General features: G+C 49.3%; 1 protein-coding gene across 1 annotated transcript in view; it reads right to left on the reverse strand.

Annotated features, from left to right (window-relative positions):
* The window catches only part of UBR4 (ubiquitin protein ligase E3 component n-recognin 4), a 132,395-nt gene that overhangs the window by 64,176 nt on the left and 52,064 nt on the right, over positions 1 to 16,155 (reverse strand). Inside the window, 11 exon segments of the mRNA XM_070956160.1 lie at positions 762 to 883; positions 1,530 to 1,670; positions 1,824 to 1,998; positions 3,563 to 3,697; positions 4,584 to 4,647; positions 10,936 to 11,152; positions 12,258 to 12,474; positions 12,591 to 12,754; positions 13,924 to 14,125; positions 14,463 to 14,634; positions 15,576 to 15,733. Of these exon segments, the coding sequence (XP_070812261.1) occupies positions 762 to 883; positions 1,530 to 1,670; positions 1,824 to 1,998; positions 3,563 to 3,697; positions 4,584 to 4,647; positions 10,936 to 11,152; positions 12,258 to 12,474; positions 12,591 to 12,754; positions 13,924 to 14,125; positions 14,463 to 14,634; positions 15,576 to 15,733 (1,767 nt within the window).

Below are 16,155 nucleotides of genomic sequence, written 5' to 3' on the forward strand. Positions count from 1 at the left end.
GCTGTAATTAGGTAATGACTGGTTGTGAGAGTATTTAAGCAAGGTATTGTAACGTGTTCAGTTTGATGATGAAGCTGCTATGATATGCTGCCATAGTGAGGAGTTGCTAACATTCTGCTAATCATCGTTTGATGGATCTGCTACCATCGTGGTTTGTGAACCAGAGTGAGTTTGTTATTCTAACCAACTAATGTTTGTTTGGTAAGAAGATTCTGTAACTACTGGACTGATTTAAATGGCAAAGACTTGGAATTTGTTTAAAGACTATGAGACTGTTTTCTCCACTATAAAGTAAGCTTTTGATAAACCAGTTTGCACATCTCTTATTCATTGCTCTCAGCAACGTTTCCTTGTGCATTTACTCTGCTGGTTGGTAACACAACACCAATATCCTTAACAGTGTGATTGGGCTTATTATCAGGGGGTGTCTTATTTTGGGGGGAAACAGGGTAGCAGAAGCAGCCGAGTTCTCAGAGCCTTTTGCCTCCCCTCTTTTAGGCGCTCCAGGAGGAGGAGGAAGAGCAGATGGCCCTTCCTACCCTCTCCTCACCAGGCTGCCAATTCCCACCGGGTTTGGCTGCTCCCTGCTACAGCCGACCAGCAGCCGAGGGTGCAAGAGACAAGCCAGGTCTCTCCTGCTGCTCCCTCTGGGGTCCTCGGTTGGCCACCCCTGCTGAGTGGGGCAGCAGGACACGCTCTGTCCTTCTAGCATGCCCTGGTTGCTTGGGAATGGACCTAAGACCAGCCGTGAAACAACGTACCGGGCACAGCAACATCTGCATGTAGATTTTGGAGGCGACATTGATGCAGTCCAGCTCACAGATGCAATATCCGTGGAGGATGTCTATGAGGGCGTTGACGGTGGCCTCGACGTGGGTCAGCCCTGCGGCAGAGAGAGGAAGGGGGAGGAGAGAGCTCAGGGAAAGTGGGAATCCTGTAGGCCATGGCTGGGTGCCCTTTCTGTTCCAGGGGAGGGAGGGAGGGAGGAAAGAAGGAAGGAAGGAAAGAAAGAAAGAAGAAAAGGAGGGTGGGAGAGCGAAAGAAAGAGGCCGGGAGGGAGGGAGGGAGGGAGGGAGGGAGGGAGGAAGGAAGGAAGGAAGGAAGGAAGGAAAGAAAGAAAGAAAGAAAGAAAGAAAGAAAGAAAGAAAGAAAGAAAGAAAGAAAGAAAGAAAGAAAGAAAGAAAAAAAGGAGGGTGGGAGAGAGAAAGAAAGAGGGCGGGAGGGAGGGAGGAAGGAAGGAAGGAAAGAAAGAAAGAAAGAAAGAAGAAAAGGAGGGTGGGAGAGAAAGAAAGAAAGAGGGAGGGAGGGAGGGAGGGAGGAAGGAAGGAAGGAAGGAAGAAAGAAAGAAAGAAAAGGGAGGGAGTGGACTGTTAAGAGGAGCCTGGAGGAGATAGTCCATTACAGGGTCCAGAGATAGAAGGCAGCATGAGCAGTTCAGTTGGGACAAATATCTGGCATGGAACACTCTGCACGGCTGTTGCCACCCTGGCAGCCATGTCTGATCCCCACTCAAGAAAGACGGAACCCACCTGGCAAGCATGCAGGCGCCAGGAAGGCGTTCTTGGGTTTGGAGGCATGAAGTTTCCAGAAATGGTTGACCAGTTGGGTGATAAAACTGCACCCTTCTCCTTCCGGGGCCTTCGCAGCCTCCTGCCCTTCTTCGATGCTTTCTGAAAGTTTAAGGTAAGGCTTTTTTTTTGCTGAGCAGATGGAAGCCCCCATCCCACCCCACAAACCCACACCCTGTTCTCAAAAGATGGGTGGGGAGGAAAGCTGGGCGCGTGGGGATTTGTGTGCAAGGAGAGGACGGAGTTTTGCCCTACCTGTTTCCAGAGACGGAAACTTCGACTCCGTGAAATGGACCAGGTTATTCGGCCGCATGATGGCGATGGAGCGGGCCGTGATGACCAATCTCTGAAAGACCTCCGGTTCCAGATCCTTCCCTTCTTTGTTCGAGGTGGTGAGGTACTGGATGGCTTTGCTCAACAGGGCCTGATCCTGTGGGAGGCAGACCGTGCCGAAGGAAAGAGCTGAATCGGAGTCCCCTTCCTCACAATCACCCGATGCCACAAGATAACACAAGACGACACCAACGCCAGCAAGGGTGCTGTCAAGGCTGACTCGCAACGCACCTCTACTCTCAACTTGACAACAGAAACGAAGGGGGTGGGGGGGTGGGGAGAAGGGAATGCTTGGAATGTACTGGGAGCTGGAAGGGCGGCGAGGAATGTACGGGAGCTGTTGGCAGCCTGAGAAAATCCTGACACTTCAAGGCTGTGCGATTGGATAATGGGTATTCCCCACATGGGGAAATTAACTCTGCTGTTTTTCACGCGAAAACCTCAGAGCTGGCTTCGCTTCTCCTGCGCCCGTGTGGCTCTATCGGTAAACGTCTGTGGAGATTCTCAGCCATCCAGGTTATGGCTGTCCCAAAGGTGCTTTTTCAAGAGACAAGTTCAGAGCTTCTTAGATGAGAAGTGAAACGTCTTCAAGCAAATTCCAGAAAGTCCAGTTGCTTCTTGAAAAAGCACCTTTGGGACAACCATGACCTGGATGACTGAGAATCTCCATAGACATTTAACTATGGCACTTTGGGACGAATACCCTTCGAACGATGCGGAGTTATGAACAGATTTCCACAGAGCAGAAGAAGCTAAATGTTGTGGCTCCGTTGCCTGAGCCTGTGTCATCGGCAGGAGAGGACTCCGAGAGTGAAGGGGAGGAGTTGGCAAGGCCTCCCTCTCCAGGACCCTCCTCTCTGGCAATGCCTTCCGTATCTGCCGAAGAGCAAGAGATAGGGCCGGGGCCAAGCACGTCCACGCAGCCACAGATGGACAGTGATGAGGATAATGAGTCTTGGCTGGACCCACGCCAGCGTCGCAGAGATAAGCGCGCACAACAGAAGAAAAGGCGTGCCCGAGATTAGGCTGAGTCACTGGACCACACCCCACAGGATATAAAAGGGAGCGTGGTGGCCAGTCAAACCTTGTGACGAACAAAGCTGAAAGCTTCCACGCCATTCTGCATTGCCGGACTTTTTGCTATAGACTTTGCTGGATTATCTCTGGACTTGATTAACTCCGTAATTATTGAGCTGTTTCTTTTGATGTATCAGAAGTGGGGAGAAGTTATCTCTCCTCTTTGTAAATAATAAACTCTTGGCAGGCAGCCACTACGTTGTTGCCAAGTTCCGTTATCATAAGGAAAAGGATTTTGCCGGCTGGTTTGGTCTTTAACTCTTGAACGTCTGTTGGTGTGTGTGCGTGGGGTTGGGGACAGAACACTAAATGACTTGCTAAAAGAATGCAAATAACCAACAATCTGCAAGGAGTACAAATCCTTCCATTCCACACTATCCAGTCAGAGCTGAAGAAGCTTCTTGGATGAGAAGCGAAAGGTCTTCAAAAAACAAACAAACAAACAAACAAACAGAAAATCCAGATGCACGTGGAAACTGAGGCAAGACTTTGCTGAGTGTCTTCCGAATTCCCCTGGGGATCCGCAGGGTGGCAGACAGAGGGATCTGGGAAGCTGTGTCGAGGAAGGAAACTGGCTCGCTTACCTTGTGGTTGTGGTAAGCTGAGCGGCTGGCATGGAGGCTGGCCAGCAGGCTCTTGGTCTGCTGCTGGACGCTGGAAGGGGCCGGCGTAGACAGCAGCATGGTGGCCAACTCCTGAGTGGCAGCCTTGGTCTTCTCCTGAGGGCAGACGATCTCAAGTCAGATGGCGCTTGCTCTGGGGGATTGGGAAGGCGCCCACCCACCCACGAGAAGGGAGAATGCCACAGCCTGCTCAAGACCCAAGGGGCTGCATTTCTGAATCTTAATTTGGATGGAGGACAGGGAGGCTCATTTCCGGACAAATCTCTGCTTCTGTTGTGGTCCGTCAGCAGTCTGCGGAGCTGGCAGTGGAGTTGGACAGTGAGGAGGCTGGGGAGGAACATGGGTCAGTCCTGGAGTCTGGGAAGGCCCGGACGAGGGCTCTGCGTCGGAGGCAGAGATGGGCCCAGGGCCATCTGGGAGTTATGTGCGGACTCCGGAGCCCCCAGAGTCGGACAGCAGAGAGGCTGAGGAACAGGAGGAGCCTGTTCCCGGTGTGCGCATGCGCAGAGCTGCCAGAAGGCAAGAACAGTTAAAACTAAAGGGATGACTTGGGAGTAAGGCCTGGAGTTGATTGGCCCCTCCCATAAGGCTTAAAAGAGGAGCAAAGGCACGTGGGCCCTTTGCAGGAAAGCAACGTCGTTAATTCTGTTCCCAGTTGGCATCTCTGGTTGATTCTGGAATCTGTGTGGCTTTGCCAAGTAGGTCTTTGGCAGAGTGTCAAGGGAGATAAAGGTTGGTGATTATCCCGAAGGACTTTTTGCAACTAATAGGGACTCAGCTGTGAATGAACGTAATTCACAGCTGTTGCAATAAAATAGGTTTTTGGGACTACTCGTGTGTTTTAATGACTCATGGAGCCTAAGTCACAAGAGCTTCAGCAGAGCAGTCCGAGAAGTTAGGATCCGTAAGATCAGGGCTTCAAGGTGTCACCGTTCTCTTCTCCAGCCTCCCCACAACCCCCCACCCCAGCAAAGGGACTTGCCTTCTCGTTGACTGGTCCGACGGCAAACCAACTTTCCAGGGCTTCTAAAGAACTCACTACTAGCCTGCAGGAGGAAAGACAAGGAGAAAAGATTGGTCAGAAAAGGCTAAACATAAGAGCCCCCCCCCCCGCCCCCGGGATGGCTCAGAAAGAAGGTGGGGAGCAGTTGAGGATGCCAAACCCTTTGCTCTCCCCAGCGCAGAGAAAAGAATCAAAGCAAAAGAAAGAGCTGCTACAGGCACCATGCAAATCTAGGGCAATCTGGCTCGTGTTCGGAAAAACTCAGGGCTGTTTTAGGGCACATCTCCAGCCGGGTCACACCCCTCTAGTTCCTGATAGGGTGATAGCGGTGAAGATGAGTTACTTTCAGGAAGCTTGTTTTATTCAAAGAAAACACAAAAGCCTGTATGCCTGCGGATATATTACATCAACAGTGTCCCCGCTATCCATTAATGGGCCTATTTTGTTCTGAATAAATCCAGGCTGACTTACCGTATTTTTCGGTCTATAAGACGCATTCCCCCCCCCCCAAAGTGGGTGGAAATGTCTGTACATTTTATAGAACGAATGTTGCCAGAGCCCCAACCACCCATCGGCCCCCACCCGCCAGCCTCTGCCTCCCAGCAATTTGCCTCCTTGCAGCAAACAGCTTGGTCAGCTTCAGCACAGCCTAATTTAGCATGAGCAGCTGATTGGTGGTTGGATCTGCCTCCCAGAATAGCCGATCAGCTGTTCCAGGCTGTGGAGATTGCCACTACTGCCTATCACCACCTCCGTGCCCCCCATTTTTAGCCTCCACACACCTCATTTTTGGCCTCCGCGAGTCCTGTTTTCGCCCATTCCAGGCGGAGGTGATAGGCAGCGATGGCAATCCCCGCCACCTGGAACGGGCCAAAAAACAGGACGTGCGGAGGCCGAAAATTGGGCACATGGAGGCCAAAAATGGGGCGTGTGGAGGCGGTGATATGCAGCGGTGGGCGGCGGTGATCCCCGCAGCCTGGAACAGCTGATCAGCGGTATTCCAGGAGGCAGATCCAACGGCCAATCAGCTACTCGTGCTAAATCAGGCTGTGCTGAAGCTGACCAGGCTGTTTGCTGTTTGCTGCAAGGAGGCAAATTGCTGGGAGGTGGAATTTTTTTTTCTTGTTTTCCTCTCCAAAAGCTAGGTTCCTCTTATAGTGCGAAAAATATGGTAATTATGCATGATAGGCGAGAGAGCTATGCAATGATTCTGTATGAGCTACTCCAAAGTCTTCCAATCTATCAAAAGTTCAGGCTGGTAAGTCTGTAGTTCTCTGGATTCTACTTTTGCACAGTGGGGTAAAGATACCCACAACAATCTAGGTCTCATTTGCCCTTCCGCTTATTGTCCCAAGGGGCTTTTCAAAAGGCAACTGGACTTTCTTGGGGTTTTTTTCCCCCTTGAAAATGTTTTGCTTTTCATCCAAGGAGCGTCTTAAGTTCTGAGTGAACTAAGGTGAGTTTAACTTGGATGAGAAGCGAAACGTTTTCAAGGATAAAAACCAAGAAAATCCAGTTGCCTTTTGAAAAAGCACTTTTGGGACAACCACGACCTGAATCTCTGTAGATATTCGGCTCTTCTTAAACAAAGGTTAAAGATTTAAAGATTCCTATCTTAAGTATCTCACCCAGATTGATCACACCTTCCTTCCGACTTCTCGCTCTTCCGGAGACTGCCCCAGCTTCATAGCGGCACGCCCCAGCTGTCAGTTTGAAAAGCTTTCTCCAGATCGATCAGGGAGTTTGCAGGCTCCCTGAGATAGACAGAGTGTACTCCTCTTGTTTATTACCCCTCCAAGGTGATTTAGACTCAATTAGGGCCACCCGGCAGCTGGGATTTTGACGGTCTCATGGAGCTAGACATGAAACACGTTGTAGCTTTGTGAAGTCAGCCCCGCCCTTCCTTTGGAACAATTCTTGTGTCTTTTATCAACAACATTCCAATTTTGAACTGATCCCTTCCGATCTTCACCGTACATATCAACCAGGAAAAGAGCCCCCCAAAAGTGGGAAACCAGAAAAAAGAAAGCCAGAACAGACCCAACAAGCAGTTCAGTGAATTCCCTATTTAAGATGCTCAAATCTTCATCATCTAGCAGACGTCCGAAACAAGCAATGAAAAACAACTTACAAAAAGGGACCTCCTTCTAGGTTAGAAAAACCAGGAAGGATGTGAGCCAGTGAAATAGAGCTAGCATGTCCCTCAGGGACTTCCTTCACACAGCGTGCAGGAAAGTTACGGGTTCACCCCACCTCACCCTTCTCAAAAGCTGGTTAAGCTTTGCCCTCTAATTTTTTATATATTTTTTTTAGCCTAGACTGGAGGCAACAGTTAGCCAGGAGCAGAGAGAACCAGAGGGAAGCCAAGCAGGAAAACGAACGGCTGAGGTTTTTCTTTCTTTCTCTTTTTTTGCTGACTTTAATCTGCCATGCAAGGGACCCCATTATTAAGCAGCGCAGTGGAGATTAATACTTTAAAAATCCTCGAGCAACCGAACGTAGGACAAATGGAGAGGAGGGGAAAAAAAAAAACAGCCAGGAGGATGGAAGCAGTAGGCAGCCGTCTCTGTCACACAAAACCATTCGTGCAGAGAGAGGCAGGATACTAACCGGTCCAGGGTGGTTAAGGATTCAGTGTCAGGACTTTGGGAGGGAAACGAAAGGAAAAGGGGGAGAAAAATAATGTAGGTAGATATAAATGAAAAGATACGAAGCTCACAGAAACCAGAATTGAGAAAAACACATCCTAAGAGCAACTTAACAAAGGAAAGGGAGTCGGCAAACTAAACGGAGCTGGGAATTGGGGGGGGAAGAGAGGGAAGGGAGGTGCGTGGGCAAAGCCGGACCCAAATAAAAGTGATTCCCTGGAGAATGGCTCCAATGAAGCAATGAAGAGAAGCCTCTAGGCCAGGGGTGTCAAACTTAAGGCCTGCGGGGTACTTAGATCTGGCCTACGGGGCTGCCCTGGAAACAGTGAAGGACCGGCGCTGTGGTGATTCTGCCAGTGAAAATAGAGGTTGGGAGGGCTGTGCACGGCCCTCCCAGGCTCCGTTTTGGCCCATGACAGCCTCCTGCTAGTGAAAACGGAACCAGAGAGGCTGGCGCGCCCCGGGAGCTCCGTTTTAGCTGGCAGAGGGCTGCAGGAGGCCGTCGTGGCTGAAAACGGAGCCCAGGTGGGCTGCGCGCGGCCTCCCAGAGCTCCGTTTTTGATGGCAGAGGGTTGCAGGAGGCCGTCGTGGCTGAAAACGGAGCCCAGGTGGGCTGTGCGCAGCCTCTCAGAGCTCCGTTTTTGATGGCAGAGGGTTGCAGGAGGCCGTCGTGGCTGAAAACGGAGCCCAGGTGGGCTGCGCGCGGCCTCCCCAAGCTCCGTTTTTGATGGCAGAGGGCTGCAGGAGGCCATCGTGATCGAAAACGGAGTGACTTCTTTTCCTTGCCTCTAATGATCCAGACTGTATGGGTTTAAAGCAACAGCTGAACGTTACGGGGCTCAGCCGGCTGAATTCAAATCAGTCGACAATTTCCTGGGAATAAAACTGGGCTTCATGATCCTTGCAAATGAGCGAGATTTCATGGTCTGCAGTGCAAAACGGAGCCGACTGCAGAATTTCAGCTTGTAAAAATTCAACTTCCAAGAAAAAGCACAGACAGACTCTCGATGTTGCCAGTGGGGTCTGGAGGGCACCAGCTAAGGATGGCAGCAGAATCCCCCTTGGAGGGGAGATGGGTGGCACAGGAGTTAAATAGAATAGAATGAATGAGCTGGAAGGGACCTTGGAGGTCTTCTAGTCCAGCCCCCTGCTCAAGCAGGAGAACCTATACTATTTGAGATAAGTGACTCTCTAGTCTCTTCTTAAAAACATCCAGTGATGGAGCACCCACAACTTCTGGAGGCAAGCTGTTCCACTGGTTAATTGTCCTCACTGTTAGGAAGTTTCTCCTTCATTCCAGGTTGCTTCTTTGTGATTAATTTCCAACTATCGTTTCTTGTCCTGCCCTCTGGTGTGTTGGAGAATAAATTGACCCCCTCTTTTTTGTGACAGCCCCTCAAATACCAGAATACTGCTATCGTGTCACCCTAATTCTTCTTTTCTTTAGACTAGCCAGACCCAAAATCTGCAGCCTTTCTTCAAATGGTTTAGTCTCCAGGCCTTTGATCATCTTAACTGTTCTTCTCCGCACTTTTTCCAAATTCTTAACATTCTTTTTTGTAGTGTATTGACCAAAATCAGTTGCAGCGGGAGGACGGGGACGGACACAAGTGGCAGATCCAATCCTCGACCTCAGGCACAAGCCATCAAAGATCCCATCTGCCAGACAGATGCCAAGTCAGGTCTTCTGTGTGGCACTGGAATCCTGCAACGAGTTTTCTGCACCACAACCTTGGCGAAGAGAAGACAGACCCAGGAAAATCAGCTTCTGAGTCACACTGAATTTTTGGAGCCCTTAAGTGTCACTAAGTCGTTGTGCTTTTTTTTTTTTTTTTTTTTTTTTTTTTTTTTGCAAATCTCCAGTGGCAGAGAGTTCCAAAACTGGTGCTGTCCAACGGAAGGACAACCCAGAAAGATACTTTCCAGTAACAATTGGCAAATTTAAAGATGCACCTCCAGCATGTCAAATAGAAATTTTCCTAGACCCCAGGGATGACGATTTTTGCACATGCTAGCATGGAATAATTGCACATACAAGACAGAGATAATTCTGCTTTGAAAAGAAACCCACTGGAGCTAAAGGGGGACTCCACCTCAGTTCCACACGTGCCTTTTTCTTCTTAAATTGCTCCCTTCCTTTCCTTCTCTCTTCCTGCCCTTCCCATTAAATACAAGAGCAAAACCCAAACCAGCAAAATTTCATCCCGCATTGGAGTCCGCCTTTTCCTGCCTCACATTTCTTTGCCTCAAAACTGCCCTGGAGAATAAGCTGAGGAGGGAACGAACAGGGAAGGTTTAAAAAGCAAAAAGGGAACTTAAAGGGGAGGGAAGTGGGGGGGGGGGCAAAGGAGCTACAACCAGCAGGTGGACGGTGTATCCCCGACAGAGAGCAGGCTGAGCATAAACTGTCTGGCCTCCCATATCTCCAAAACACATGGGACAAATACAAGGTAAGAAAAAGGGGTTGCAGGATTTGGAAGTTGATAAAAGCAGGGGTGTCCAACTAGGGCAACTTTAAGACTTGTGGATTTCTATTTATATGTTGTATAATGTATAAAGATAGATCTGCTAAATGTTGGAAGTGTCATCAATCATCTGGTTCATATTACCATATGTGGTGGACATGCCCCAAAAGCTAAAAAACATACCGGAAGAAAATACATACTTGGCTGGAAAAAAATGACAAAGCAACATATAGACCTGAAACCAGAGATATTTTTGTTGGGCATTCTACCAGAAAAATATGATAAAAAGACTAGTACATATCTGGTCTTGCATATATTAACCGCCACTAGAATTGTATTTACGCAACAATGGAAAAACGAGGAGATCCTGTCTGAGGTGTATGTAATTAAGAAACTATTAGAATGCGCAGAAATGGATAGACTAACGCTTACTATTAAAGATAAAGAAGCAGCTGAATATTTTTTGATATGGGACATATTTTATCAATGGCTAGACAACAGAAACAAAAGTTAGAAGGGAGGAGATATAATTATTACTATTACTATTAATCTTCTCATCATTCCTATCACCCATCTCCTCCCACTTATGATTGTATGGCTGTAACTTGTTGCTGTATCCTTACGATTTATATTGATTGTTTCCTAGTATGATTTGACTGCTTATTTGTACCCGATGACTATCATTAAGTGTTGCACCTTATGATTCTTGATGAACGTATCTTTTCTCTTATGTACACTGAGAGCATATGCACCAAGACAAATTCCTTGTGTGTCCAATCACACTTGGCCAATAAAGAAATGTATTGTATTGTATTGTAAAAAGAGGGAATGCTAAAGTGGAAAGTTGTTAAAGAAGATGATGTTAAGTACTATTATTATCATATTATTATATTATCAATATTATGATGATGAATACCGCAACAAATATGTGTATTATGATGGTTTAAAAATAACTGTACCAAGACCACACGCTGTTTAATGAAAAATGAATGTTACATAAATAAAACAAATAAAACATTTTAAAAAATTGCGGATTTTAACTCCCAGAATTCTGGGGGTTGAAGTCCATAAGTCTTAAAGTTGCCAAGTTGGACATGCCTTTGCTAAAGAATGCCCTGCACAGTGGAATATATTAGAATTGATTTCCAATATGGGCCAGGAAAGGGGCGTCACAGAGAGGGGCAGAATTTAAAAACCAACTTTCGGCCCATTATTTACCTCTCCAAGACGGTGCCGCCCACGGCTGCAGGGGTCGCCGACTCCGTGTCTCCAGCCCCGTTCCCCTGATTCAGGTTTGGGGGGCAGACGCTGCTCACGGATGCCGACGGGAAGTCCTCCGGGGGTTCGTCCGGCCAACCGAACTGCTCCTTGGTCTTGCCGTAGATCTTGACGGCGTCCAGCATGGTGACTCCGGCGGGGTCCACAGAGGCCCCGACTGCAGTTGGGAAAAGAAAAGAGGTGGGGTGGATCTGCCACTGAGCACCCCCCTCAGCAAATGGCAAAAAGAATCAATGAGGGTGTAATGAGAAATAGGAAGAAAGGAACAGCTTGACAAAGATCAGGGAAGCAAGAAACCAGTTTGTGCCAGACTTCAAGGACACACACCCTGAGACTGGAACGTGGATGTGGCCCCCAAACATCTCAAGAGATTTCTTGAATACAGCAATAGAGAGAGATGGAAGAAGGAGGAGGGAGATTGAAGGAAGGGAGAAGGAGAGAGAGGGATAGAAGAAAGGGAAGAGGAGAGGAAGAAAGGCGAGGGAAATAAGAGTAGGAGAGAAGGTTAAATGGGGGGAAGAAAGGAGGAGGGGGAGAAAGGAAGGGGAAGTAGAGAAGGAGTAGGAGAAGAGGGAAGAAGAAGGGAGGAAGGATAAAAGAAGAGAGGGAGAGGAAGAGAAAGAGAAGGAAGATTGCTGTAAAACAATAAAGATGAAATGGAAGAAAGGCATCCCCGAACATGTTTAAATATATGAGGATAAAGAATGAATTATTAAATATTAAAAGAGAATGTATATGATTAAAAATGGAAAAAATAGAATTTGAGGGCAAAAGAAGATACTGTTTATAGAAATAAGAATAGAAATATTAAGATTTTATTAAAAATATGGAAAAAGAACACTTTGGCAGAAATTGTAACTAAGTAAAATATATTTGGATGTGATAAGTTGTATATATGATATGATATGATATGGTCAATACTCTGTTTCATAAAATATGTGGGTGTGTATTAGGGGGAAAAAAACCAATAAAACTTAATTTTTTAAAAAAGAAAGAGATTTCTCACAATACCTAAAGGGCTCTTCCCTGGCGGAAGACAAACTGGTCATGGGGGGAGGACTGGGATGGGGGGAAAACAATCTGTAACCTTTTCGCGCAGAAAATCTAGTTCTAGCCTGACTTTATTGCAGCCAGCAGTCTTTAGAAAAAGAACCTATCAGTTCAGCCAAATGGGAGTCGAGGGTCTTTCCTTCCCAAGGGACCTGACTGGGGCAGGTCTGACACTGGCATCCGCAACGACAACTAAAAATCAGGGCTCTTACTGAAAATGGTCAGCTTCTTGTCGGCCTGCAAGGCTTCCTCACGAGTAAAGGGGAAATCGAACCACCGGGGGCGACTGAGGTTGAGCTGCAAGGTGCGGCCGAAGACTTCCAGGTAGGAAGGAGCTCTCTCGATGGCTTGTGTCCCGATCTGGACCCTCATGCCGGTCATCACCATGGTGCTGTTGTTGTTGGTCACCTCGAGGGTGAAGCCCCCGGGCTACCGAGAAAGGACAGGAACGGCTCAACAGGCAGGAAAGGCCAGGAACTCGGCCTCTCCTCCCGCCGGCAGCCAGGGGGCTTCCTCGCCATCGCTAACCCCTGCCAGATCCCTACCTTGGTGTTGGCCACGTACATGCCGGTGGAGTTGAGACGGTGCTTGATCTGCTGGGCATTGTAGACCTGCAGGAGGTCGTTGCCCCCAAACTCCACGTCTGTCAGCTGCTGGTTGTGTTCAAAGAAGTCGATGGGGAAGTTCACCTGGGTGGAGCTGCGCGTGGCTGGAGGGAAAGGGCAGCAACAGAACAGGTCGTCAGTGGGACATCAAGCAGAGGGTGAAACTGGAGGAACAGCTGTGGTTGCTCTGGGAAGCCTTTCCTGAAATTCAGACTTCCCCTCTTCCCAGGTCAAATCTCTGCCATGCAACCATCCTGGTTTGCAACATAACCAGAGGCCTGTCTTTCTCCAGGTCCTTCCTTCTGCATGACTCTCACTTGCCTTCCCTCCCTATCCTTAGTTTTGGACTGCAAGGTCTTTGAGAGCAAAAGGACGGGCCGATAGGAAACAGAAAACATGAAAACAGTATGATGTTTGATATCAATAGTGGCGACCAGAGAATTCTCATACAAGGGAGTCAAGTAATGTGACGAGGGAAAACGGAGAGAGGAAAGAAAGGAGGAGGGAAGAAAAGGGAGGGAGGGTGGAGGGAGGGAGGGAAGAAAGAGAGAGGAGGAGGAAGGGGAAGAAAAAGGAAGAGGAGAAAGGAAGGAAGGAAGGAAGGAAGGACAGAGGAGGAGGAAGAGGAAGAAAAGGGAGGGATGGAGGGAGGGAGGGAGGGAGGAAAGAAGGAAAAGGGAAGGAAGGCGGAGGGAGGGAGGAGAGAGGAGGAGGGAAGAAAAAGGAGGGAAGGAGGAAAGAGAAAGGAAGGAGACAAGAGGAGGAAGAGGAAGAAAAAGGAAGAGGAGGGAGGGAGGGAGGATGGACAGAGGAGGAAGAAGAGGAAGAAAAGGGAGGGACGGAGGGAGGGTGGAAAGAAGGAAAAAGGAAAGAAGGCGGAGGGAGGAAGGAGAGAGGAGGAGGGAAGAAAAAGGAGGAAAGAGAAAGGAAGGAGACAAGAGGAGGAAGGGGAAGAGAAAGGAGGAGGAGGAAGGAGGAGGGAGAAGAGAGAAGAAGGAAGCGGAAGGAGGAGGAGGGATAATGTGGAAGAAGAAAAGGAAAATGAGGAGAGCTGGAGGAAGCAGGAGGAAGAAGAATAAGGGAAGGAGAGATGGAGGAAGGAGAGAAGAGAAAGAAGAAAAGAGAGGCATAGAGAGAGGGAGGGAGGAAAGGAAGAAGGGGAGAAGAGGAGGGAGCAAAAGGGAGGGAGAGAGGGAAGGAGGAGGAAGAGAGGAGGAGGTGGAGGAGAAACCACCTTCTGCCCAACGTCCAACCTGCCCTCGCCGCGACTTACGGATGGCTGCCGCTTTGCGCTTGCGGACGGGCTTCATGATGCTGACCACGCTGCTGGGCTGCAGGGCGGGCTGGAGCCAGTGGGAGGTGTTCTCCACGTTGGCCATGTAGATCCGCAGGCTGCCGTCCTCGCAGAGGAGGATCATGGTCGTCCGCTGCTGCTCATTGCAGGCCGTGTGACGGATGGCTACCATGTCTTGGATCTAAGCACAGGGAGGGGACCAGCGTTGACGCCATGTATGCGTGTGCGTGTGAGAGAGAGGAAGAAGACCGGCAAGCAAAGGAGGCTCAGCAGGAATTCTGGCCACCTGGGACGAACCGAAGCTGTGGATCCTGAATCAAAGTCGTCGTCCCCGTCCCCGTCCTCCGCCCGCATCTCTTTGCCAATCCTGACTCAGAAGCCGATTTCGGTGCTCCACAGTGACTCGTCCCGGCTCTGCGGGTCGTCAATCAGCTCGAGAGCCCCTCCGTTCGCATTCGCTCACCTTCCTGGTTGAAGCCCCCCGCCCAACCTCCGAAAGGCCGGTCTACCGAACTCACCTTGGCTTTCGCCGGTAAGGTTTTGATCTCTTGGATCAGGAAAGTGTCGGGCTTCACCATCATGACGAGAGGGATGCCGGTGGTCTGTTGCACGCAGCACAAGAGGCCGGGGTGGTTCATGACCTCTGACCACTGGCACAGGGCCGGGGAGGTCTTGCTGCCCCCGTTAGAGCTGTGAAGAAAAGAGGGGATTAAGCGAGAGTTGACGAGCCAGCGGAGACAGAGAAAAAAGAATACAGGGAGTCTTCGAATGACCACGGTTCGTTTAGCGACCGTTCCAAGTTAGTACATCATTGAAAAAAAATAAAGTGACCTAGGACCGTGTTTCACAATTATGACCTTTGCAGCCCCCCCCCCCCCCGCCATGATCAAAATTCAGACGCTCGGCAACCAGTTTGTATTTATGACAGTCTTAGAATCACGGGGTCCCCTTTTGCGACCTACGGACGAGCGAAGACAACGGGGAAGCCAGAGTCACTTAACGACTGGGTTACTTAATTTATCACCGCAGCGATTCACTTAACAACCGAGGCCAAGAAAGGTTGCAAAAATGGGGTGAACCAATCTCTCCCTTAACGACATAACGAAATGTGGGGCTCAGTTGTGGTCGTAAGTCGAGGGCTACCTGGACAAGACCTCTCCAAAGCGGAAGAAATTCAGAGGCCAGACACTCCCCGTTCCCAAATTCTCCCTGTGTCAGGTTTCGATGCTATCTCAAAATAAATGAATTTCCAAACTGCCGATCTTCAAGGAAATTTTGTCTTTATTCGAGCACAGCAATCTGATCCTGACTCTTTCGGCGTCAATACTGACCTTTGCTCCCCAATCCCTCCCTTTCCGATCCCCAATTCTCTGCTTCTCATTGGCTATCTTCCAAGTCACTTTCCTGATTCCTTCTTCGTCAGATCACAGTAATGTCTCCCCCCATCCCCATTTCCGAGGAGACAGAATCTTCAAAGGAATTTAGCAGGCAAAAGTTCAGGCTTCTCCTCCCTTTATTATATGTCAGTGCTGGGACGCTGACACCCTGGCTTTTCTGCATCTATCTCGACTCACAGAAGGGAGGGAGGGAGGGAGGGAGAGAGAGAGGGAGGGTGAGAGTGAAGGCCTCACCTTTTGATGTTGATGGGAAAGAGGTGTAATACCTCCAAGGTAGCTCGGCTGATGGTGGCCGCGAAGGACTTCCCTTGGCTGTAGCTGAAGAAAAGCATCTGCAGGACATGGGAGTAGTAGACGGACACTCCGCCTCCGGCCACCTGGCCATTGCTGTCCTGCCAGGGAAAACAAAGGCAGTGGTCACAGGTGGGCTTCCCCCCAAACCGTATCTGACTCTAAAGTGTCCGCGAAGATTCTCCGTTATCCAGGTATACATGTATATTTATTGATTGATGTCATGCCCCTGTCGGAGCCTGAATCTGTGGGGGAAGACGAGCTGGAACCTGAGCCGACAGAGATTGAGGGGGTGGTGGCTTCGTTGTCTTGGGAAGAAAATAGGGAAGGCCAGGGACTTTCAGGATTAGGAAAGATTGTAGGCAGGGAGGAACAGGGCCAGGATGAACATAAGAGACAGAGCTCAGGCGAGGAGCAAGGAGCAAGGAGCAAGGACCGCCCCCTCCTGATCCGAGAGCACGGAGAGTGGAGAGAAGGCGTGAACAGCGCAGACTGAGCAGGCTACTCGGGAGAAGTGTGCCCC

Source organism: Pituophis catenifer, unplaced genomic scaffold (assembly GCF_029215685.1).
Source record: "Pituophis catenifer annectens isolate HBS135680 unplaced genomic scaffold, rPitCat1.0.hap2 SCAF_18, whole genome shotgun sequence".
NCBI lineage: Eukaryota > Metazoa > Chordata > Lepidosauria > Squamata > Colubridae > Pituophis > Pituophis catenifer.